General features: G+C 48.0%; 1 protein-coding gene across 1 annotated transcript in view; it reads left to right on the forward strand.

The window, feature by feature from the left end:
- Positions 1 to 21,435, forward strand: part of Galnt17 (polypeptide N-acetylgalactosaminyltransferase 17) — a 439,204-nt gene extending 417,769 nt beyond the window's left edge. Inside the window, exons 9-11 of the mRNA XM_057764269.1 lie at positions 1,387 to 1,482; positions 15,363 to 15,530; positions 16,716 to 21,435. Coding sequence (XP_057620252.1) covers positions 1,387 to 1,482; positions 15,363 to 15,530; positions 16,716 to 16,844 — 393 coding nt within the window. The 3' untranslated portion in view covers positions 16,845 to 21,435. The remainder of the gene's footprint in view (positions 1 to 1,386; positions 1,483 to 15,362; positions 15,531 to 16,715) is intronic.
- Positions 21,436 to 25,593: the final 4,158 nt, after the last annotated feature.

The raw sequence follows: 25,593 nt of genomic DNA on the forward strand, positions 1-25,593 counted from the left end.
CTATAAACTGTTTGGGTAGGGATTTGAGTATTTTGTTTTAAAGATTTATTTTTATTATTTTATCTATTTGCATACACATAAGTAAGTGTGTGCAGGTACCCTCAGAGCCAGAGAGAATCAGATATGGGTGCCCTGGAACTGTAGTTATCAAAGGTTGTGAGCTACCTGATGTGGTTGCTGGAAAGCAAAGCCAGGTCCCTTGAAAGAGCGGTATGTGCTCTCAAATGCAGAGCCATCGCTCCAGGCCCTAATAGTTTTTTCATAGATACCATTTTCACAATATTCTTGTGATAACTTCATAATTAGAAGGAAAAAATATTTTTAAAAAATCAAAGATTAACAATGAAAAGTTGGGGTTAGAGAGGCTAGGGAGATGGTTCATTTGGTGAAGTGATTGCCTGAGTTCGATCCCCAGAACTCATGTAAACAAACAAGATCGAACATAGGGCATGGTGGTGTGTACTTTTAATCCTTGCAGCACTGGGGAGGCTGAGACAGGAAAATCCCTGGAGCTCAATGGTCTAGTTTAAGTGGCGAGCTCCGGGTAGTTAGAAACCTGGTCTCAATAAACATCACCTGATATAGTCCTCTGGTGTCCACAGGCATGTACACATACATGTGCACCTACACATTCATGAACAGCACATGCAGAGTTCTCTGATGTCTTCTTGTTAAAGATTTATGTATTTTTATTTTATATGTATGGGTGTTTCTCTCCATGCATGCCTGTGCACCATGTGCATGCAGTGCCTGCAAGGGCCAGAAGAGGGCACTGTAGATCCTCTGGAACTGCAGTTATAGATGGTTGCTATATGTTGTGTGGGTGCTGAGAGCCAAAGCTGAGTCCTCTGCAAGAGTTACAAGTGCTCTTAACTGAATCATCTATTCAGCCCGTCTCCTTAAAATGATTATTTTTTATGTGCATATGTGTTTGTGTGGGAATGGCTACATGCATGCATGTGAGTGCAGTGCCTGTGGAGACCAGAAGAGGGCAGCAGGTATCCTGGGCTGGAGTTACAAGTGGTTGTGAGCCATCAGAGTTGGGTTCTGGGAACTAAACTCAGGCCCTCATTAAGAGTGGCTAATGCTCTTAACCACTAAGCTATTGCTCCAGTCCCCTGACATGTCCCTTGATGTGGGAGATGGCAGAGGGTCAGGGGTGGAGGTCAGGGTTTCCAGGACCCAGACACAGGGTTCACACCCAAGACACCCACTGCATGGCTGTGTGACTTATTGACTCCCAGATTTAAGCACCAAACCTTTTTGGAAGGACTATGCATGGCTGCTCTATCATGAAATCACAGCCAAGGGACATCATGGCGGTGGCTGGGAAGATGCATCTCTCCTAGATGGTTTCTGATTGGTACATTTCATCTCCTCCTGCAGCTCCGTAACAATAAGGCCAAGGATGTCTGCCTGGATCAGGGGCCACTGGAAAACCACACAGCAATCCTGTACCCATGCCATGGCTGGGGACCACAGGTAGGACCACATGTCTGACCAGGAAGTAAAATCAACAACCCCAGGCTCATGGGACTTCTGAAAACATCTCTTTGGGAATCACCAAAGAGACGGCCCTCTGGTTGTGTCTGTGAGGGAAGTTCTAGAACAGGGTAGTTGGGTTTGAAAGGCACACAGGGAATGTGGACAGCACCATTCCATGAGTCAGGGGTTCCAGGATGAATAAACGGGAGAAAGTGAGCTGAGTACCAGCATCCGTCTGCCTCCCCTTCCTGACTGTGGATATGACATGACCAGCTGCCGCAGGCTCCTGCCACTGTGCCCTCACCATCATGATGGGCTGCGCCCTCAAACTTTGAGCCACAGTAAACCCCTCCATTCTTCTTCCCTTCCTTCAGCTGCTCTTGTCAAGCACTCTGTAATGTCAGTGCTAAGAGTAACTACATACATAGTCACATCCATACACATATCCAGGGGACCTATGTGTCAATGTGTATGTTACATATTGAAAAGAAAATTACGATAAACTTTAGAGTCATTTGCTAACAGACAGAGACGTACCATATTGTGTCATTCAAATCAAAATTACCTACCTACAACCATGAAGAAACAACAAGGACCCTTTTTAATTATTTTTGTTTGTTTTTCAAGACAGTGTTTCTCTGGAGACCCTTTTTTTAAAAAAAAAAAGTGTGTGTGTATGTGTGTGTGTGCGCGCACGCACGTGTGTATGCATGCATGTTACCTCTAAGGGCTTGCCAGAACTTTCCTAAGAGCAGGGAGGAAATATATACCCAAACACCATTAGACTTGGCTTTGGCAGACAGACTAAATGTTCTGTCAGTCATCTGTCACAAAAGGCAAGCTACAAACTGGGAAAGCATTCATGCTCCCTTCCTGAAGACGGAGAGTCGGTGCTAAGTTGGCATATTAGTTACTTTTCCCACAGCTGTGACCGAACCCTGACAAGAAACCATGTAAGAGCTTGAGAGTTAAAGAGAGGGTCCCTGGGAGCTTTCTGGACAGCCGGTATGGCCAAATCATCGAGTTTCAGGTTTAAAGAAACCTTATCTCAAAAGACAAGGCAGAAAATGATAGAGGGAAAAGCCCGGTGATGACCTCTGACCTCACATACATACACACACATCCACATGCACACATGTGCACACTGAGAAAAGACTGTTCGGTGGTAGATCATTTATCTAGCATGCTCAAAGTCCTTATATACATTGCACCATAAAAACAAAATTTTAATTGAAAAATAATTTAAAGAGGGCCTAAGTAGACCCAGACATGGTGGTGCACGCCTGTAATACTAGCAGTTGAGAAAGTCAGGATCTTGAGTTTGAGGCCAGCCTGGGTGACATAGGACCACCACAACAAAACAACAGGATCTGATGAGATGGCTCGTGGTTCCTAGCAGATTTTGCTTTGTAGAGTTTGGTTGCCGGCATCCATGTGTGCCAGCTCACAGCTCCAGCTTCAAGGGAGCTGTCACCCTCTTCTGGCATCCATGGGAAAGTCCATTCCCATGTGCACATCCCCCGTCACTCCACAGACAAGTAAATAAATACTTTTACTAGTGAAAGAATACATTCAGGTGGAAATGGCCATCCACATTCTCCTCCCTCCCTCAGTAGGAGTCAGAGGATCCGGGCACCACTTTTCCCTCCTGGTGGAAGGTGACTGGCATGGCACAGTCCCAGGGCTTCTGTTGTGAAGTAACTAGACTTCATCTTTCATCCATCCCACCTGTGAACGTGATGTCCCTGTCACCTATTTGATTGCAGAAGGGCACTAGACTTAGGCTCCTCACTGTCATCACTAACCCGCCCTTCTCGGGTGAACTCCCCTAACAACATCGGCTGCTTTCTGAACTGATTTTGAAAGCAGGACTAAGGGTGTTTGCAGTTCCTCCTGCAAGCTCTGAGTGTGCGTTTGGCTCCGTCCTCCAGCTGCCAACCAGGCTGAGCCCCTGATCCCCCCTTGAGGTTCTCTCTTTCCTTCTCAAAGCTGTTCACTCGGATGGAGGGGTCCCCTCTCCCCCACCAGGCACACCGGCATCTTTCTCCACTGCTCCATAAATACCATGGGCAGGGGCTGAATCATGCTTCCAGACTCAGGCAAGTCCCAGAAGACAAGACAGGCGTTCCACGGTCATTGTTAGCTTAATTAATGGACTCTATGTTGTAATTTATTATCAAGCAGCAATTAAACAGAGATAAAAGAGGCACCATGGAGGATAATTTCCTGTCTTGCAGCATGTGTTTATCAACAAGATGGAAGTAGTTCCTGGCCACTCAGAATGCCTGCTTGCTCTGAAGTGTCTGCTACAAGCTCATTAAGACTCTCATTTTTGTCTGATTAATAATTTGCATTAGACAAAGATCCACATTTTTCTTGAGTCTAAGCTTTTTTAAAAAAGATTTTTAAAAAATTTATGTGCATGTCTGCGTGCACACACATGTGTTTGTGAGTGTGCCTGCCAGTGTCCTCACAGGCCAGAAGAGGCTGTCAGATCCCCTGGAGCTGGAGTTACAGGTGATTGTGAGCTGCCTGATGTGGGTGCTGGGGACCAAGTATGTGGGAGACATTTCAGATTCAAGTCATAGCAGTAGGCCATAGATCCCACCCTTCTGCCAGGACTAGGCTCATGTCTAGAGTGGTCACAGGAAAACCCAACAAGAGAACTAACTGACCATGATGTTGGCTTCATTTGTACCCTCTTGGCGTGTGTGTGTGTGTGTGTGTATGTTTGTGTGTTTGTGTGCTGTCTACCTTGCATTTGAGACAGGGTCTCTCAGTGGCCTGGAGTTCACAAAGTAGGCAAAGCTGCCTGGATATTGAGACCTGGGGATCCTCCTATCTCCACTTCCCCAACACTGAAATTACAAGTGTGCATCATCACACTTAGATTTGTGTGTGTGTGTATCACTTTTTATGTGTATGTGTGTGATGGTCTGTCTGTATATGTATCATGTGTACCCAGTCACACAGAGGCCAGAAAATGGCGTTAGACCTCCTGGAACTGTGAGCCACTTGGCATGACAGTAATAGGTTCTGGTATTGAACTCAAGTCCTCCTGCCTGCACAGCAGATCAACTGGGCGATCTCCCTAGCCCCTTCTCTGTTGCTTCCAGCCCAGCCAGTCAGAGATTTCCCATTACCCCGAGAGGCAGGTCACTGCCCCCCAGGACCTCAGATCTTCACTCTCCTAGGGCATGCAGGCTGCTCTCTCAAATCCCTCCAGCTTAATCAGGATGTTCACAGAATTTGCCTACACACCCAAATGCATGGAAACTGAAAACATCACAGAAGGTTGTGAAGAAGCCCCACGGACAGGGCATGTCGATCCCTGATGGGATTTTAGACTGGCTTGATCCTGTGTAGGCAGCGGTATCTGCTGGGAGATCTTGGGTACAACAGCTACGTCATATCCACGGGATAGCATTCTAAGCTCTCCTCCCCATCCTCTGGCTCTCGTATATTCTTTCTGCCTCCTCCACTTTGGAGGGAGGAAGGGGGATAGAGCTGTCTCATCAGTGGTTTAGTCTCAGAGACACACGTTCTCAGCGTTTTGACTAATTGTGAGTTCCTCCATCAACTACTGCCCACTGTTGAAAGAGACTGGCCATTCTGAAAGCAAGTTTGCATGGAATTGGTTCCTATTTGAGGGGTGTCCAGCTCTGCTCTGGGGCATGAGGGGCAGGGGATGACTTTCTGGTCAGATGGAAAGAGGGATTTACTCTGACTCCAGCTCAAGGGTACCACCCATCATGACGCGAAGGCATGGTGTCAGAAAGGGCTGTGGGAAGTGGCAGCGGGGATGTAAGATTATTTTTCCACCTCTTGGTGGGTCTGGAAAAAAGAAGGGGAATTACCAGTCTCTCTCTCTCTCTCTCTCTCTCTCTCTCTCTCTCTCTCTCTCTCCCTCTCTCCCTCGCTCCCTCCCCCCTCTTCCTCTCCTACTTGTGGGGATTGTGGGAATTTGTATACATGTGTATATGTATATGGAGAAACCCCATCCTGTCATCATGAGGATTACAGGCTTTTTACATGGGTTCTGGGGATCAAACTCGAGTCCTCATGCTTGCATGCATGTTTACTAAGTGAACCATCTCCCAAGTTTGACTATCTTTTTTCCATTTTGAGTCCCTCTGGGACCCCAGCCTATGGGTTGGTGTTGCCCACATGGTGGATTTTCTCTCCTCAGTTAACCTTCCTGCACACCCTTCCAGACAAACATAAAAGTGTTCCTCATTATTGCCCTAGCCATTTATTTATTTATTTATTTATTTATTTATTTATTTATTTATTTATTTATTTTTACTGTGTGTGTGCACATTCCGACGCATGCCTATACGCTCATACACAGAGTCAGAGGAAAACCTACAGGAATCATTCTCTCTTCCATCTAGACTCCAAGAATCGAACTCAAGTCCCGAGGCTTGGCAGCAAACACCTCCACTAAGTGAGCCATCTTGCCAGGCCCTTTGGCGTTGCTTAATCCAACTGAGCTGACAATAGGAAGGAGCCATCCTCAGGGCCAGGTCCATCATTGTCCCCTTTCCTGTCCTCTCTGTTGATGTGCCTTACTCTCTCACCCTTCTTTCCTGAGACACTCACGTTCCTTCTCTCGGTTAATCTGTCACCGGAATGACACCTAAGAATTCTTTTTGTCCCCTAATTAAATGTAATCTGATCTTGGACTCCCTCTTCAGTGGCTTCATCTTGGAAGCGATGCATCATATAAATGCCTTGTCATGATGATGCATTGTGCCAATAAGACATTCACACCCTGATGGAATGGCGTGGCCCAGTGAGCTATTAGCTCAGGGAAGGCAGAGGCAGAAGCGAATGACAGCCAGAAGGCTGTTGCCTTTCAAATACAATTCTGTGAGTGCTGAGGGAAGGAGACAGACGTGGAGAGCATGGTGAAGCAAGCTCCCAGGGAAAGATGCTTTTGCACAGAAAGTAGCCTTGGGATGCCAGGAATATGCCTCTGCTATTTGGTAACAATAGATGACTTTTTTGCCTGGGACATGCCCACTTTATGCTTGCTTCATTTTTTAAGATATATGAATGAGTGCAATACCTGTGGAGACCAGAAGGGGGTGCCAGATATCCTGAAGCAGTCTGGCAGTTGTGAGTGGCCTGATAGGGCTGCTGGGAACCAAACATAGGTCCCTGGGTTCTCTGTAAGAACAACCACTGAACTATATCCTCAGACCTATTAGCTTCATCTTTAAAAATGCATAATCTTATGTCAGTTTTATATAATTGCATCTTCAAAGTTTCTTTCAAATAAAATGTAGTCTTTGTCGGTGTGTGTGTGTGTGTGTGGTGTGTTCCTGTGTATATATGAGCATTTACATGTTGTTGTGTTGGAGTGTGCACAGACATGCATGCGAAGGCTTGTGGAGGCCAGAGATCAGCCTTAGATGCTTTCTACCTTATGTTTTGGGGACTGGGTTTCTCACTGGCCTGGAGCTCACCAAGTATGCTAGGCTGTCTGCCAGGGAGCCCAAGGGATCCTCCTGTTTCTACTTCCCTAGCCCTGAGATTGCAAGTGTTTACCACCAGACCTGGCTTTTTTGTACGTGGATTCTGGGGATGGAATTCGGGTCCTCATGCCCACAAAAGAAGAACATCACCAACTGAGCCATCTCCCCAGCCCTAAAATGTACTCAAGGCGGAAACCCGGAGGCAGGACCTGATGTAGAGGCCATGGAGGGGTGCTGCTTACCAGCTTGCTCCCCCTGGATTGCTTCATTTATTTTCTTATAAACCTCAGAATGAACAGCCAAATAAGGAAAACCACCACTCATCTTTTTGGTTGCTGCTCTTGCTTGACTGACTTTTTTTGGTTTCAATTTTTGTTTTGTTTTGTTTGAGGCAGGGTCTTGCAGTGCAGCCTCAGATTTCAGGTGACTGACTCCTTTTGCCTTTGACTCTAAAATGGTGCCATGACCACTGAGTCCCAACCCCAACGGCTCATGGGGGATTCTAGGCAAGTACCATAACCACAGAAACACACCTCCAATCCCCATCTTCCTTTTTCATTTGAAATAAGGCTTCACCAAAGCTAGCTGTAAAATCGCTCATCATAGCCTTGGCTCATCTTGAACTTGAACCTGCCTCAGATTCCTGAGTTGGTCGGATCCCAGGCCTGTGTCACCAAGCCCATATCTGTGCGAGGATAATTTCCAAAGACTTTGTTCATTTGAAATGGAAAGGGTTCAAGTCTGTAGCAAATCGGGGTGGGTCCTAAAAAGGTTGGTGCTGGTCATTTCAGCCAATGGGTTCCCACCAGAGAAGGCCATTGGAAGAGGAATGTGATTGCTACCTGTAATCCGAGCATTCAGCACACAAAGACATAGGTGCCCCGGAACAAGGTGGATAGCTCAACTAGCCAAATCAGTGAACTCTATAGGTTTGTTAGAGACCCTGCTCGGTATGAAGTGGAGGGCAATTGAGGAAGACCCCTGGCATTACACCCTGGCCTCTACATGCGTGCACACACAGATGTGCCCATAAACATGCGTACACACATGTGCATGAAAAATGAAAACCAGAGACATCCAGTAGCAGCAGAGAGAGATCTGGTAGGAGCAGAGTAGGGGCAGAGGGACCTGATGCACAGCCAGCCCACACACGCAGCCTATAAGTGCCCAATGGGAGGGAGTCATTGGAGTCTGCTGTCCTGCAGGGCTGGTGAGGCACGTGGGACATCAGCTCTTGCACAGGGGACTTTGGGACAGAGCAAGAAACTCAGAGTGTCCACATGCTGCAAGGAATATTCCAGAGCTAGGAAACACCAAACATGTGAGGCCACACTACCATCTATGAAGACAGTAACTAAATGGCTAAATAATCAAAGTGTCTAGTGAAATAGAAGCCAAGGCTCCCGTTCTCCAATGGTGTGCATTATTGTTTTTATGCTGAACCTGAATGTAAATAGTGCCCTGTGTAGAAGGTTCCTATCTGCTGCTAGCCTGCCACTTCCTCTTCAGAGCAGCTCAGAAGTTCTGGAGGGACACCTCAGCATTCACAAGAGTCCTTGCTGCTCTTGCAGAGGACTCAATCTCAATTCCTAGCATCCATATTGGGCAGTACACAGTTGCTTATCACTCGGGCTCCAAGGGATCCGACACCCCCTCCTGGCCTCTGTGGGCACTGCACTTCAGTGCACATATACATGCACATTACTTAAAAATAAAACATTAGAAAAAGACCAGTGATGGAGAAAACTATTTCTGTATTCAGAATAGACAGTCACAGTCGTAAGAAACCATTCTTATCACATCTCAGGTGAGCACTAAGCTCACACAGCGGCTGAAGGAGCAGGTTGGAATCAACAGGACACACTCCCATCTCCTGAACAGAAGGTTCACAGTTTTCATTCTTCGCTGAGCCTGGCTCTCCATGCTGACTGTGCCTGATTTTAAAGTGATGGGAGAGCCCCTTAATGGCCAAGGCTTTGCGAGCCACATTTTTATCGGCCATTTAATGGATTTTTCAATGCGTTCCAGAGCCATTTCGCAATTATTGTCAGATTTTTGTTTATCTGGCTGTAACCTGAATATTTCAGTTCTCCCTCAAGGCTGCTAAATCTGGGTTAATAGTTGTGAGTCTCTCTTAGATCATCTCAACTAGAAAATGCTTTTCCCCTCTAAATGAGAATTAATTGTATTTGATGGTGGAGGTTTTGGTTTTCCTCATGCATTAGGGGTGTGGATAATGGTGTTCATTTCTTCTCCTGGGCCCACCAGGCAAATCTAGAGTGATCCTACCCCATTCAAAGGTATTTAGCTAGCATTGGCTCTTTGTACATACTTTTCTTGGTCCTCATGGTATTAAAAAATGGGAGGGATGCTGTTAGCCTAAAAACTACCAGGGCTGGGGAGATGACCTCATCACTGAAGTGCTTGGCACACAAGGACGAGGACCTAAGCTCAATCCCCAGCACCCACACCAAAGAGCCAGGTGTGGTGGCTCATGGTTTTAATTTCAGCACTGGCGAGATGGATGCAGGGAGATCTGTTGTGTTCATTGGCCAGTCATTCTTGCCTATTCAGTGAGTTTTGGGAAAGTGAGAATCCAATCTCAAAAAGTAAGGTGCATGACACCTGAGGGATGACACCCCAGGCTGACCCCTGACTTCCACATGTGCGTGCACACACATACATGTGCATCTGCACACAAATGTGTGCACCCACATGAACACATGCACACAGAGACAATATGGTTATATCTGTGGCTAGAGTAGAAACATGAACTGGTCGAGAACGGCTCATGGTCTGCATAGTGGGGCCAGGGGTTCAAGAGCAGAAAGACTGGGAGAAGGTGAGTGAGGCAAATTTCGACGAACCAGGAGAGACGGTCTAAAACAAATGGAAACATAGACACCCAGGTCCCACCCAGGCTATGGGGCAGGAGACTGCAGGGCAATGGTGTCCCCTGCAGGTATGGAAGAGATGCCATCTAACAGAGTCATGGAATGATGATGAAGCCGACAGGGACCCAGGCACATATGGGACGTGAGTCTGTGTGAGTGTGCTCAGTGGGCCTGACCATGGCCTTCAGAAAGCAGTCCTTAAGGAAACATGCAGAGCCCATTGTTCGGTGTGGCCATGAAATCCCAGAGGCCTGACTGTGCTCAGAGAAGCTGTCTAGACAGCAACTATGTACAAATGGTAAAAATTCTGGCAGTGGAATGTAGAAAAAAGAACAGCAACAAAGAGCAAGGGCTACCGAGATGGTTCAGCAGGTGACGGTGGTTACACCAAACCCGACAGCCTGGGTTCCATCCCCACGCCCCACGTGGTGGAAGGAGAGAACCGATCCCTGCAAGTTGTCCTCTGACTTCTTCTAGCCACACCTGTCCACCCAAGATCAAATACAATGCTAAATTCATAAATACATGAATAAGAACAATACTAGCTGCCGCAGCATTAAAAAAAAAAAGACAAAATGCTTGAGAATAAATCCAACCAAAGACACACAAGACCTATCCACTGAAAAATTATAAAACATCATAGAACGGCGTTACAGCCCCAGGGTGGGGGGGATCTGGGAGCATGGAATAGAAGAACAAACACTATTAAGGTGGCTCCCCTCCCCCAAGACGGTGCCCAGGTGCAATGCAATCCTGCCAGAATTCCACCTACCTTATTTTTTTTCCCAGAAATTGAAAATGCAATTCTAAAATTGATTTAAAAACATAGGAGATGCAGCATAGACAAAACAGTGTTGATTGCGAAGAATTAAATTTAAAACATGCGCTCCTGTTCTGAACTCACTCCAGAGCTGGGCCAGAGAAGTGGGCCAGAGATTAGAGGGCTTTCTGTACAAATGTGGAGACAGGAGGTCAGGCTCCCAGAACCGCAGAAAAATGCCAAGTCGACATGGTGATCCGTTTGTAACTCCAGCCTCAGAAGGCAGAGACAAGCAGATCCTCAAAGCAGGCAAGCTCGCGAGAGTAGCCACATCCATTTTGACTGACAGACTCTGCCTCAATGATTAAAACAAAATGCAATCAAGACAGATGCCTAACGTCAACATCAGTCCCCCACATGTGTACACATACCTTCAAACACACCCTATACATGCAAAAACATTCATGCATACACATATAACACACACGTACGAACACACACACACACACACACACGTGGCTATAATGGAAGAAAGACCCAGAGATCAATGGAATAGCATTGAAAGCCCCTAAGTAAATCCTCACATTCACAGGCAACTGACTTGTGACAAGGGTGACATGAGAGTCTTTTCAACAAATGGCACCGAGACAACTAGACACACACATGAGAAAGAGTGGATTTGGACGCTTCCCTTAGATCATCTAGAAAAAGAGCTCAAAATGGATCAAAGGCCTAACTAAATATAAGAGCAAAAATGATGAAAGCCATAGAAAACACAGGGAGGGATAAATGCTCCTGACCTTGGCGTTGTCGATGGTTTCTTAGATACATCAAAAGTGCAAACAAACAGAGAGAACAAACATTATTACCAAAATTAAAGACACTCTGTGCTTCAAAGGACACTGTCAATACAGTGAGAAACTCACAGGACGGAGCGAAGTGTCCAGTGTTCCATCATCTGAAAAAGCTCGAGTGTCCAGATGTGTGAGGAATTTTTGCATCTCATGGAAGAAAGGGAAAGAAGACAGGAGGGGAGAGGGGGAGGGAAGGAGGAAGAGAAAAAGGAAAGGAAAGGAAAGGCCTGCAGGATGGCTCTATGAGGGAAGACGCTTGCTTCCAAGTCTGGCTAATTGTATTCAATCCCAGGACCCACATGTTGGAGTAGAGAACCTGTTTGTCCTTTGACCTCCGCTCCTACATGCACATGTGTGTATGCACACATGCACATACACATGCACACGAAGAAGCACAACTCAGACAACTCGTTTTTAAAGCAGACAGAGGTCCTCAATGGGCATTTTCCAGAAGAATATATGAAACAGCCAATGTGATGTTTGACACTGAAAATTACCAGAGAAATGCAAATAAAAACCACAACGGCCAATTCTCGCTCTCTAGGATGTCTAAAATAAAAATCAAAGCAGGCAGTCACAAGATGGGGTCAGTATGTGGGAAATGTGTACCCCAGTTTGTTAATGGGAGTGTAAAGTGGTGTCGTTGCTTTGGGAGACAGTTATTGAGATTCCACACAGAGTTGCCATGACCTCAATGAGCAATTCCAACTATTGCTATACACCTGAGAAAAGGGGGCATCTGTGGCCTGTGTCTTACTGGGGAGATGTGAGCAGACTGTACCCACCCCAGACGAGTGACAGGAAACCAAAGAAACTCTCGGTGAGCCAGTGAATCTTTGGGGGTGACTGCAGAGTTGCCGATGAGTGGGTACTGCCAGCAAGACACCCACCCACCTGGTTGTGTGATGGCTCATGAAGTCACCGTGTCCAACAAGCAGCTGGTTACAGGCCTTCTTCTCCATTGTCTGTTACTATTCATATGATCTCCCCACCCCACTTAGGAGGCTCCTAAATTTTGGGAGCTTCCTGGAATTTCCATTTTGTTTTCTTCCTGAGTTTTAAGATGCTTCCTTGGGAGGAAGGGATGTTTTCAGTTTAGAGAGAATTACTACACAACTTGTAAATACCACACACACACACACATACACATACACACACACAATGACATTCCATGCCAGTGAGATTCATAATTCCCAGAGACGAAACAACCCAAATGCCATTGAGTGGTAAGTGAAGGCAAAAGGATGTGGTTTAATCACATCTGAAAAAAAGGGACCAGAGTGCCTGAATCCATGTGCACTCAATGAGTTGTGGCTGGAACAATGAGAGGAGTCGTGGAGGAAAAGAGCAACTCACACAGGGGGCTTGGCTTGGAAACTTGAAGCCAGAACATTCTGGAGGAAAGCCAAGGAATATTCTGTCCAAGCATGGAAATACCTGAAGTGATGTCTTGGAGGCGAGGAACCAGAGCATGAGGAATGTGGGTTGGAAGCCACAGCAGTAGGCAGACTACTCCAAGATAGCGCCCAACCTGGGCCTGAGACAAAGCAGACTTTGACAGCGGGTCCTGGGTCCTCTACTCTCCTACCTTGCAACAGAAAAGTAGACAAAAAGTGGATCTGATGGCATCACTTCCTTTTCTCATCTCTGCTACAAAAATACCAGCCACAAACACGGTCGTAGACGGATTCGTTTTGACTCATGGTTTCAGAGGGTCTTAGGGCATCACCGTGGGGGTGGGGGAGAAGCGTGGTGAGGCAACTCACATTCTGGCAGATGGCACATGTGGAGACCACCTACGTCATGACTGACCATGCCCCAGCATGAGGTAGCAAGCAGTCAGGGATATTAGATCTGCAAAGATGTCCCCCGGTGACCCACTTCCTTCCTCTGGCAATGCCCATACCCCCTAAATGTTTGACAAACTCCGAAAATGGCGTCACCATTGGGGGACCAAAACATGAACCCCACTCAAATTTGCAACATCTACCATCTTCCAGGACACAAAAACATTCCGGGTAACGGCCCACAAAGCTAGCAGAACCTCTGTATATGGATGTGAGAATCCCACCAAGAGCTCCTCTGTCCTTAGCTGTCTACTTGGCACAGCCTAGAATCGCCTGAAAAGGGAGTCTCATTTGGGGGCTTGCACATATTTCATTGGCTTGTGGGTGTGACTGTGGGAGACTGCTAATGAATGCAGGAGGGCCCAGCCCACTGTGGGCGGCTCCATTCCCTGGGCAGGTGGCCCTGAACTGAGCACAAACCTATGAGCCATCCAGAAAGCAGCATTCTTCCATGGTTTCTACTTCAAGTTCTTGCTTGAGTTTTTGCCTCAGGGATGAACACCTGGAAGTATAAGATAAAATAAACTCTGTCTTCCCCATGTTGTTTTCCCCCTCTTCTTTTTTTTTTTTTGGTTTTGTTTGTTTTTTCAGGACAGGATTTCTCTGGGTAATGTCTTGACTGTCCTGGAACTTGCTTTATAGACCAGGCTGGCCTCGAACTCACTGAGATCCACCTGCCTCTGCCTCCCGATTAAAGAGGATGTACCACCACAGCCCAGCTCCCTAAGTGGCTTTTGGTCAGATTTTTTTTTTTCCCGCGGCAGCAGAAATGAAACTAGAACACGCACCCCCCCCCCCTTGCCTGGACTAGTATCTGATTTTCACTGGTTTCAGTACAGTGAGTGTGTCTGTCATACCCTGGCAGTCCTCAGAAGGGAACCTCTCATTCCGAGCAGCATTAAACGCTGCTCTTTAAACATCTGGGTCACAGATATGCTCAGTTAATTAATGTTCTTAGCGCTGCTCATTTGCCGGCTGGATAATAGATTGATTCATAATTTCAATAAGCAGCTGTGTATATCTTTCCCTGGAACATAAAGGCGCGGCCTGCTGTCATTCATCAATTTGCATTTGGGTGAATTGAAACTACTCGGGGCAATGTTGTTTGGGGAGGGGAGGGGAGGGCTACTGAGTTTCCCACCACTTTGCTGCGAACAATTACTCTGATTTGGAACTAATTTGCGTGTAGAGCACACATTCATAGCATCTCTCAAGGACACTTAATAAGCTCGCTATTGCCTGTGCGAGGGGAGCAGCAAGGCTCCCTTTGGGGATCAGAGCCAAGGGTTTCTGAGTAGCTTTCACCGAGAGATGAGAACCCCTCCGGGAAATCTCAGCACCTGAGAAGAGTCGCTCCCGTTTCTGCGCACAGCCCTCATGTCTGGTCCCTTCTCTCATTGCTGTGGCAAAAACACCTGACCACAAAACATAAGGAAGGACTAATTGGGGCCCACAGCCTAAGGGACGGTCAGGCTGGCAATGGTGTAACAACAACGGGTCTCACGGAATCCGGAGTCAGGAAGCAGAGGGAGATGGATGCTGGGGCTCGGCTTACTTTCTCCTTTTTCTTCAGTTCAGGATCCCGGTCTGAGAATGGTACCACTCACATTTCAGGTGGGCCTTCCCACCTCAGTTCACTCCCAGAGAAACCTCTAAGGGCATGCGCAGAGGTTTGGATTCTGGATGATTCTAGATCCAGTCAACTTGCTGTTCGATATTACCCACCATCTCCTACTACCTTCTTGGCTGATTCCTAAGCAGAAACTCCCAGGCTCTGTAGAAGGTTCAGTGGTTTTCCAGAAGTCTAAAAAGTCACTTCTGCTGAGCTATAGGGCCAGGGAAGGAGGAGTTGTTGTGATGTGGTGTATCAATGTCCGGGTGCAGCTAGCTCATGGTTCTCCTAGAGCAGGCTGTCCTGTGTGTTAGGCATTCGGGAGCAACTGTGGAATGGACAGAGAGTTGAGGTAAAGCTGGGGACCTGAGCTATGGTGCCTCTTAGGGCCTCACCCTTTCTCTCTCTTGCTACTCTCCCTCCTCCACAGCTCGCTCGCTACACCAAGGAAGGCTTCCTGCACTTGGGTGCTCTGGGGACCACCACGCTCCTCCCTGACACCCGCTGCCTCGTGGACAACTCCAAGAGCCGGCTACCACAGCTCCTAGACTGTGACAAGGTCAAGAGCAGCTTGTACAAGCGGTGGAACTTCATTCAGGTGAGCTCTCTGGGGATAGGGCTGAGCGAGGAGCAAGATCCTACCAACCACAGGGAAGGGGGTAATGGTGCTATGTCCCCAAGGCTCCCCACACCATGCCACTGGGGAGTCAGCTCTGCCAGTCTTGGGCCAAGCTCACAGACCCAATTCCAGGACTACTGGAGGAAGGGTTTCTGTGAGAAGTAGCCTGTCTGATTCCATTGCCAGTGTTGGGGCTGCTTAGGGTAAACCCATACGAGAGGATTCCTGAATGCTGCTATGCACTCTCAAGCAGGGCTGAGAAAGTCAGCTCTCAGATAGCTCTGGAAATTTCTGTGTATGTACACACTCCCATGTATGCAGGTATGCATACATAAGCATACTTATGGAGGTCAGAGGGGAACCTTCAGCTACCTACTGCCTTGATTTTTTTAAGATTTTATTTTATTTTCAATTATGTGTATGTGCACATGAGTGCCCTGCTCATAGAGGCCACAAGGAGGCGCCAGATCCTCTGGAGCAGAAGTTACAAATGGTGGGAGCTGCCCAAAGGGTGGGCTGGGAACTGAACTTGGATCCTCTGGAAGAGCAGCAAGTGCTGTTAAGAGCCTTTTCTCTGGCCCCTCCAACCCTGACCCTAGTGGGTTTTGTTTTGTACTTGTTTTTGAGACAGCGCTCTTACCTGCTTGGAACTTGCCAAGTGGGCGAGGCTTGCTAGCCAATGAGCTCCAGGGATCTTCCTGCTTCAGCCTCCCCAGATCTGAGATTACAGATACACATCGCTATGCATAGCTTTTTAATGTAGGTTTTGGGAATCAAACTCAGGTCTGCTTGCCTGCATGGCAAACATGTGCACGTGTGCACACACACAGGTTCACACACACACACACACACACACACAGCTATCAGAAGACAATCTGAAGGAGTTAGCTCTTCTCTTCCAAGATGGACTTGCGGTCATCAGGCTTGGCAAGCTCTCTCCCCATCCTGACCTCAGGAAATCTCTATCCTGCCTCGGTCACCACCAGTTTCCCCCACCTGGTTCAGCCACTCGAACACAGTGGCTCCCATGGTCCCTTCCACTGTGGGAGAATGTGAGTGGGTATTTGTTCCCTGACAACAAGTCCCAAATACAGGTGCTATGGTGGTAAAAGCTCTGTCTGACTCTCTCTCTCCCTCTTGTTTCTTTCTTTTCTTTCCTCCCAGAATGGAGCCATAATGAATAAGGGCACCGGGCGCTGCCTGGAGGTGGAGAACCGGGGCTTGGCCGGCATTGACCTCATCCTCCGAAGCTGTACGGGACAGAGGTGGACAATCAAGAACTCCATCAAGTAGATGGAAGGGACGAGGGCACATGGAGCCCAGAGCCAGGACAGGGCCTGGTGATCCTCAGAGCCAGCCACATGGTGGAGAGACAGCAAGCGCCCAGAGAGTGCTCAGCGGACCTTCCAGGACTCCTTCAGGACAGCCCTGGATAAAGATGCTAAGTCCCTCTCAGGCATCCAGCCTGTACACTTCAAAGATCTCCCCTCACTCTTGTCTGGGAGACCAGGAGCTGCATCTGCTGCATACCAAGGGGCGAGACTGCTCTTCTCTCTGCCATATCATCTCCCATCCAGCGCCAGCAGCTGGGTCTGGCAGGGTCTCTCTCTCTCTCTTTCTCTCTCTCTCTCTCTCTCTCTCTCTCTCTCTCTCTTTCTCTCTCTCTCTCCCTCATCTCATTCTTTGCTGCAGCTGCTTGTGAAACTCACCCTGGCCCTCCAAGAAATGAGGGGTGGGCATTGGGGCTTTAACCACATCCTGGCTCCCTCCTGGAGAAGGAGGAGGCAATGAGACCCTGAGACTTCATTTCTGCTGAGGATACTTTGGCCCAGATACCCGCTTGTATGCCAAGGCAGTCACCACCCAGACCATCCCAGCAAGGTGGCTTTGGGACAAGTGTTCTGGACCCCTCTGGGTTCCTCTTGAGGCTCCCTGTCTCCATCAAATATGAACAGCACCTGCCTGTGTCTAGAGGGAGCCAAATCAACTAAGCATGCAAGATGCTCCCAGTACCTAGTCAGTACAGCCAGGGCCAAGGTGTCCTGGTTTCATGGAGCAGGAAGGGTCCTCTGTGCAGGACAGAAGGGCTGAAGAGTCAGCCTAGCAAAGGGCACAGGACAGGACCCTCCGCGATGCTTAGCCCTCAGCTCATATTACCCCAGCTCTGCTGGCTGATGGGGAACAGAAGCAGCAGTCTCCTCTTGTAAGAGTGATGGCTGCTTTCCGATTGCCCTCTGGTTAGGGTGCACTTATAAATCAGAGTTAATATATGGATGCGTCTGCATGCGCGGGAAAGCGAGAGTGCGTGCCTGCCTGGGCGATGCGTGTGACTGGGTGCCGTGTTGGTGTGCCTGAGCGTGTGAGTGTGCTAGCGCAGAAGTAGCGGTGTGGTCTTGGGCTTGTGGCTTCATTGCTGACTGGATGGGGACGAGGATGCCTAGAAGTATGGGCTGGGTGGTCCCATGTCCCTGGATCACTGGCCCAGAGGACGTGGCTGGGTCTTCCCTGCTAGGGTACCCCTTCTCTGAATCCCCACCCCCATCCACTACTGTCCTTGGCCAACTCCTGCCCAGAGCCAAATCCTGTAGGTGCCCAGTATGGGATCTCATTTGGTGGTATCTCTATTGGGGATCATTCCTCAACCCATCTCCCCTCCTTGTGAAATAAATGTGTTAGCAATTCCACAATGCATACGTCAGCCTCACCTGCCTTTTGGTTTTCATATTGGTGTTTGCTTTTGTTATTATTTCGCAATTGTGGATCAAATCCAACTCAAGCACGCTACCATCAAACTACATATCCCCAACACATAGGCTTCATTCTTCCCATACCCAGTGACCGCAGGAGAATTTCTGAGACATAGAGTGTTTCTTTGGCTTAGAGGCAGTTAAGTTTGGTTTAAGACAAAGCCTTGCTCTATAGACCAGGGTTAACATCCTCTGACAAAAAGTACATTCCGGGAGGAAATGCGTATGTGGCTCACAATTCCAGGTTACAATCCATCATTGCAGGGTAATCAAAGCAGGAATCTGCAGCAGCTAGTCACCTTTATGTCTAGTCAAAATCAGAGAGAAAGGAATGTAGGTGTGTTAACTTGTGCTAAGCACAAATTTCTCCGCTGTTATATAGTTCAGGACCCCCTGCCTAGGGAATGATGCTGCCCACAGTGGGCTGGGTCTTCCCACATCAATTAAGACAATCCTCACTGACCTTCCCACCGTGCAATCCAGTGTAGACAATCCCTACTGAGACTGTCTTCCCAGGATGTGTCAAGTTGACAACTGAAGCTAGTCACGTCTCTAACACGTCCGTCTGGGTTTGATCTTACTAAAGATAAACAAACAAACACCCTCACAGCTAGGTTTGAGACAAAGCCTGCCTACTCCTCCAACATCTATTCAAACCTGCATAGAACTTGACATTTAACCCTGGCTCACCCCCCACCCCCTTTGCTGACCTCAGGTTACGAGGTTAAGTTGTTCAGAAGGCCGTGAGTCTGGCACTGCAGACCTGGCCTGGCCACCTCACCTTTCCCTTCTATTGCCTCCAGCAACTCCCACTGTCCTTGGTGCACACTGTGCCTCCCGCCTCCCAGGCGTTCTTAGAGAAGCTGAATCCCACAAGATGCCTTGGTATGGAAATGTTGGGTCCCATGTCATGACTCTTTTGTAGGAAGAAACCAGGAAGGACCATCTTTGCTAATGTAGAAAGACAGAGAGAGGGAGAGGGAGAAGGAAAGGGAGAGAGAGATGGATGTATCGGTAAACATAGGTATCAGTTACCATATTCCTAGTGTGTTCTTTGAGAACTGGGCTCTGACTGTAGACTCATGGAAAATGTTTATCCTCAGCTGTCACCTTAAGTAGCCTTGTCTCAGGGTAACTGAAGGGCAAACAGCTTGAGAACTTTGGGTTTGGGGAGCGATGGAGAAGGGGAGGAGACAGTTGGCAGGCCAGAGACCACGCAAGCTTCATTGGACTACTGAGGTACAAAACCTCCCGAGGTAGCATCCGTGTGGGGAAGAATGGCTGGTGTCCTGGAACTTCACTGCTGTGAAGCATGGGGGCAGGGTTGCCGTGTCATGCTGGGGTTGGTCTCTTAGGAGGTTAATTCCCTATGGGCATCAGTACCCTGGCTTTAAATCTGAGCAGTGGTCTTTGGTCCCAGGGTCCAGGAGCCGGGATGGCCATTCTCATAAGCACTATGTCATCAACTTCCTCCCAAAGCCTGGGGTCAGCAGCCAGGTCATCCTGTGGTTCTGCCCGATGACACAGGTTGAAAGCCGCTGGAGGTCAAGGGAGAAAAGAGAAATTGGTGAAGCTGGAAAAGGGGGGAGAGAACAGAAAGATCGGCTGAAGTCGATTTGAATGGGAAATGTCCCCCAGAGGTTCATTGGTTTGAACACTTGGTCCGCAGAAGGTTCTTAAACCTCAAGAACTAAGACCTTGCCAAATATATGAGCCACTGGGGACAGGCTTTGAGGGTTTTTGTTCTCACTGGTGTGTGTGACTGCGCAGAGGTCAGAGGACAGTCTGAGTGTTAGACCTGACCTTCTACCATGCTTGAGGCAGTGCCTCTTGCTGTTCATATGCCAGAGTACCTGGCGTGTGAACTTGTGGGAACTCTTTTGCCTCTTCTTCCCGGCTTACTACAGAGTCCTGGGATTACAGCCATGTGTTACCACAACCAGTTTTACGTGGCTTTGGGGAACCCTGTACTGCATTAGTTATCTCCCCAGTCCTGTGATTCCCCCCACCCCCACCCCCGACTGGGCTTCTCTGTGTAGCCCTGGCTGCCCTGAAACTCACTCCATAGACCAGGCTGGCCTTGAACTCAGACCCTCCTGCCTCAGCCTCCCAAATGTTGGGATTTAAGGCATGTGCCACCACACCCAGCTAGCCCTGCCATTCTTAAGGTACAGACTTCCCATCAACACTCTGCTCTTAGACTGTGGATACAATATGCCCAGACCGCTCACAATCCTGCAGCCATCCCTTTTCTACCATAATGGACTATACCCCTTCTCAAACCATGAACCAACATTGCTTTATTTGTTTTGTTTTGTTTTGCTTTTTTGTTTTTGTTTTTTGATTTTCGACACAGGGTTTCTCCGTAGCTTTTGGTTCCTGTCCTGGAACTAGCTCTTCTAGACCAGGCTGGCCTCGAACTCACAGAGATCCGCCTGCCTCTGCCTCCCGAGTGCTGGGATTAAAGGCGTGCGCCACCACCGCCTGGCTCCAACATTACTTTTAATCAGGTGCTTTGTTGTAAAGAAGGAAAGTTGGTAACACAGAGCCCTGGGGGAATCTTTGATCCCAAGTCCTTTGGGAATGTGGGAATGTCCCAGTGATGCCATTTTGCCCAGTAACAGCAGAGCAGCAAGCTCCAAGCATTCAGCTCAAAGAGAGCATGGGGTCTTTCACCAAAAACTTGTACGTGGCATAGTTAGAGACAGCATATCGGTCTCTTACTGTCACCCCATCTTGGCCTCAGAGGTGGCTATGACAGGAGGTGTTGGGCTCCAAATGCTTTCACTGTCCCCCTTCTTCCTCCCCACACTGACCACCCCCCCCACACACACACCCATTCTCTTTTCTCCAATTGATCCCTTAATCTCATAAATAGTACTTCTGAGAAATGCCCAAGCTGTCAAAGTCTGTGCCTTTGAATCTGTGTGTTACGTCGCAAATGTCTTCATTATGGGTGTGCTTAACTCTGGAGCCTAGAAAAGGGACAACATGAAGCTGGGCATAGTTGACATATCTGTAATCCCAGCATTCAGGAGGCTGAGCCAGGAGGTAAGACATGAGTTTGAGGCCAGATATATTGTTAGTGCCAGGTCAGCGGGGAATGCATAGTGAGACCATGTCTCAAAGCCATGGAGGAGAAATAATAAAAGGGAGGGAGGGAGGAAGGGAAGGAGGATGAGAGATGGAAAGAGAAGGGAACAGAGAGAAGAAAGAGGAGGGAGTGGGGAAGGGAGGGGAGGAGAGGGAAAGGAGAGGGGAGGGGAGGAGAGGGAGAGGAGAGGGGAGGGGAGGAGAGGAAGAGGGAGAGGGAAGGGGAGAGGAGAGGGAGAGAGGGAGAGGAGAAGGGAGGGGAGGAGAGGGAGAGGAGTGGGGAGGGGAGGAGAGGAGATGAGAAGTAGAAAAGGCAGATGCAGCAGCGTGGAAACTGGCGGCCATCTTGCCACCTACTGTGATTTCTAAGCCCACTTCGTTCACCTGCTACATTTCCCGCTATACTTGAAAAAATCCCTGTTTTACAAAGTGAGCCCCACAAGACCAGGCCACTCTGCTAAGACTGTGCAAGCACACGTTGTCCCCAATTCATACGTCATGCACCTTTCTTGAACTAAATGACAGCTGGCTGGGGGCAGGGCTGTTGGAGCCTGCTGAGGTAGCCAGGTGCCCAGAGCCTGCTTACCGCCAGCCTCCCGTTCTGATCTGGGCTCCAAATCACCAACTCCCATTCTGCTGGCTTCTCCTTTCCTCGTTTGAAAACTGCTTTTTCATTGATCACGTAACTTTTCTAGATCTGAGTTAGGGGCCGACGGGAAATTTTTCATTCTGTAACACCACTTCAATGCCATTTGACAAGTGTATTTAATCACTTCTCCTGTGGGGGAGCTTTGCGCAATTTCTTCTAGAAATTAAAGCCAGGCAGCAGTGGTGCACACCAGTAGTCCCAGTACTTGGGAGGCAGAAGCAGGTGAGGATAGCTTGGTCTACAGAGCAAGTTCCAGGGGCAGGCTGGGCTACACAGAGAAACCTGTATTGAACAACAACAAAGAAAGCTAAAAAAGACATGTACAAAACACACACAGAGATGTTAACTGATAAAATGTTTGAGGGACTGGAGAGATGGTTCAGCGATTAAGACAACTTGCTGCTTTTACAGCGGACCCAATTTCAATTTGCAGCACCCACGTGGCAACTCACAACCACCCGTAACTCTAGTTCTAGGGGATCCAAAACTGTCTTCAGCCTCTGTGGTGTTTTGTTTTTTGTTTTTTTTGGTTTTTTGAGACAGGGTTTCTCTGTGGTTTTGGAGCCTGTCCTGGAACTAGCTCTTGTAGACCAGGCTGGTCTCGAACTCCCAGAGATCCGCCCACCTTGCCTCCCAAGTGCTGGGATTAAAGGCGTGGCCACCACCGCCCAGCTCTCTGTGGTGTTGTATACAGTATACAGTGCACAGACGAAACATTCACATATATAATGTGCAGGCAAAACATTCACATATATAAAATAAAAATTGTTAAACGTTTAAGATAAAACCCTGTATGTGTAGGCATGTATTGGTGTGTGGGTATGAGCATGTGACTACAGGTGCTTGAAACAGCCAGAGGCATCAGGATCCTTGGAACCAGTTGTTGCAGGTGGTTGTGAGTCATCCAACGTAGGCGCTGGGAACCGAGCTCAGGTCCTGTGCCAGAGCACCAAACTCCCTTAACCACTGAACCATCCCTTTAGACCCTATTTTTTTTAATACAAATCTAGGCATACGTGGACGTGGTGGTGCCCACCTTTAAACCCAGCACTCATAGGCAGAGGAAGATGGATCTCTGTAAGTTCGAGTCAGACTGGTCTACATAGTTAAGTTCCAGACCAGCCAAATATACATAGTCAGGCACCATCTCAGCAAAACAAACAGAAATCAGCAGGCATAGGAATTTGTTCTTGTAATTTCGCACTGGGGAAGAGAGAAAAGGTTCCCTGTGGTTTCTTGGCTGCCAGTCTGACCTTTTCAACAAGTACCAGGTCAATGAGGGTACTGCCTCAAAACCATAGTGGACAATACCTGAGGAACTACAGCAAGGGTTAACCTGTGAGCCACATACACATGCATTAATATGTGGACATATATGCACCTGCCTACACCACACACACACACACACACACACACACACCACATTTGTGTACACTCTTAATTAAAAATGAAAGAAAGGGCAGAAAGGGGGAAGGGACAAAGGGGGCATGTGGGAAGGATAAAATCACAGTAAAATGTATTGAGAATTTGCAAGTTGTAATGACAAACAGATATCAATATCTCTGTCTTTTGCAATTTGTATCTGAGGGGCTAGAGAGATGATTGAGTGGTTAAGAGCACATTGCTGTTTTTCTAGAATACATGAGTTCAGTTCCCAGCACCCACATCAATCACCAATCAGTTCACGACAACCAACTCCATGGGATCTGATGCCCTCTTCTGGCCCCTGGAGGCACTGCACTCATGTGAACATAGCCCCTGACATATATATGTAATTAAAAACTTTAAAGGCTAAAATCTTTAGAACTCATACTTGAGAGATAAAAACAGATGCAATTACTTAAAGTTCATATTGCAGGGTTGGCATGGATCTGGAAGGAGGAGGGGGGGATCAATCTAAGCATTCAACACCAGCAGATTCTCTTACTCTTGCCCCTAAAAAGGCCAATTGATGGGTCTTGTGCATAGCACTCCCAGCTTGACATCCCTGCTTTCAGTTGACAGTGGCTCCCAATGCTCATTTCTCAAGCAGAGAATGCCAAGGAGTAGAAGAAGAAGCCATAGGGAAATTGTGGGTACTGCAGGTGTTTTCTGAACTCAGGAGGCTGCCATCCAGACTCTTGTTACCACTGTCCTTAATAAATTATCAAGGGTTCCTATTGCCACAGGATCAAAATAGCATCTAACCACCCACCGTGTATTGGCTTCTCTCCTTGTTGCTGTGACAACATGCCTGATCAAAGCAGTTTAAGGATCTGAGGGCTTGCCGTGGCTCTCAGTTTGAGAGGATACAGTCCCTCATGGAATGGTTGGAAGCTGGTATTTAAGGCAGCTGGTCACGTGGCATCCGCAGTCAGGAAGCAGAGAGAGATGGATGCTGGGGCTTGCTTTCTCCTTTATATTCTCTCCAGGACCCCATCCCATGGGATGGTGCCACTCACAGTTAGGGGTGGGTCTTCCTCCCTCAGTTAACCCAATCAGACAACTTCCTCAGAGATGTAGCCAGAGGTCTGTTTCTATAGTGATTATCGACCCTGTCAAGTTGACAAAACTAACTATTATGTTCCCTGTGTGTGATTGCTCACCTGTCCAGGGCCAGCCTGTCATATTCTGGAGACAGGTTACTTTAGGGCAGAAAGTCTTTTCCTGTCAGGAAGCTGACAAGGGCCTCTTCTCACTACCCAGTTCTCTGCAGTACCAAGGCCTCCTCGATTTGTCAGTAATAACTATTCACTGAGGCCAAAGCAGGCCAGATGTGGTGAGATCCACCTGGAATCTCAGCACTCAGAAGGTAAAAGTAAAAGTCCAGCCTGAGCTACATAGTGAGCTCCAGGGCATCCTGGGCTATAGAGCAAGACTGTGTGTGTGTGTGTGTGTGTGTGTGTGTGTGTGTGTGTGATCATTCAGTGTGAAGTGTCTCCCATAGGCTCATGTGTTTGAACATGGGAGTCCCAGCTGGTGGTGTGTTGGGGGAAAGTTGTAGATAGAACCCTTCCAGCATGGCATTTGCCTGGTGGATGGAGGCATTGGGGGTGAGCCTGGAGGTTTGTAGCCCAGCCCCATTCTGGTTCCTGTTTTGGTTCTTCCTCATCTACCATGGGAGGCGCCTCCACTGCCTACTCCTGTCACTATGGATTCCACAGTGTGTAGTACGAGGTGAGCGGGCTACATCCTGCCACCCAGCTAGCTTAACCCCAAAATAACCACACAGAAATTGTATTAATTAAATTACTGCTTGGCCCATAAGCTCTATCCTCTTATTGGCTAACTCTCATTTCTTGATTCAACCCATTTCTAATAATCTGTATGTCACCACGAGGTCGTGGATTACCGGGAAAGATTCAGCATGTCTGATCTGGCAGCTTCATGGTGGCTCTCTCTGTCTGTCCTTCCCAGCATCCAGTTCTATCTACTCCGCCTACCTAATTGCTGCCCTATCAAAAGGTCAAGGCAGTTTCTTTATTCAACCAATGAAAGCAACACAAATGCAGAAGGACCTCCTCTACCAAGTGTCTCCCCTACTGTGATGGGCTGAAGCCCTGAGCCAAGATAA

Source organism: Chionomys nivalis, chromosome 3 (genome assembly GCF_950005125.1).
Source record: "Chionomys nivalis chromosome 3, mChiNiv1.1, whole genome shotgun sequence".
Lineage (NCBI taxonomy): Eukaryota > Metazoa > Chordata > Mammalia > Rodentia > Cricetidae > Chionomys > Chionomys nivalis.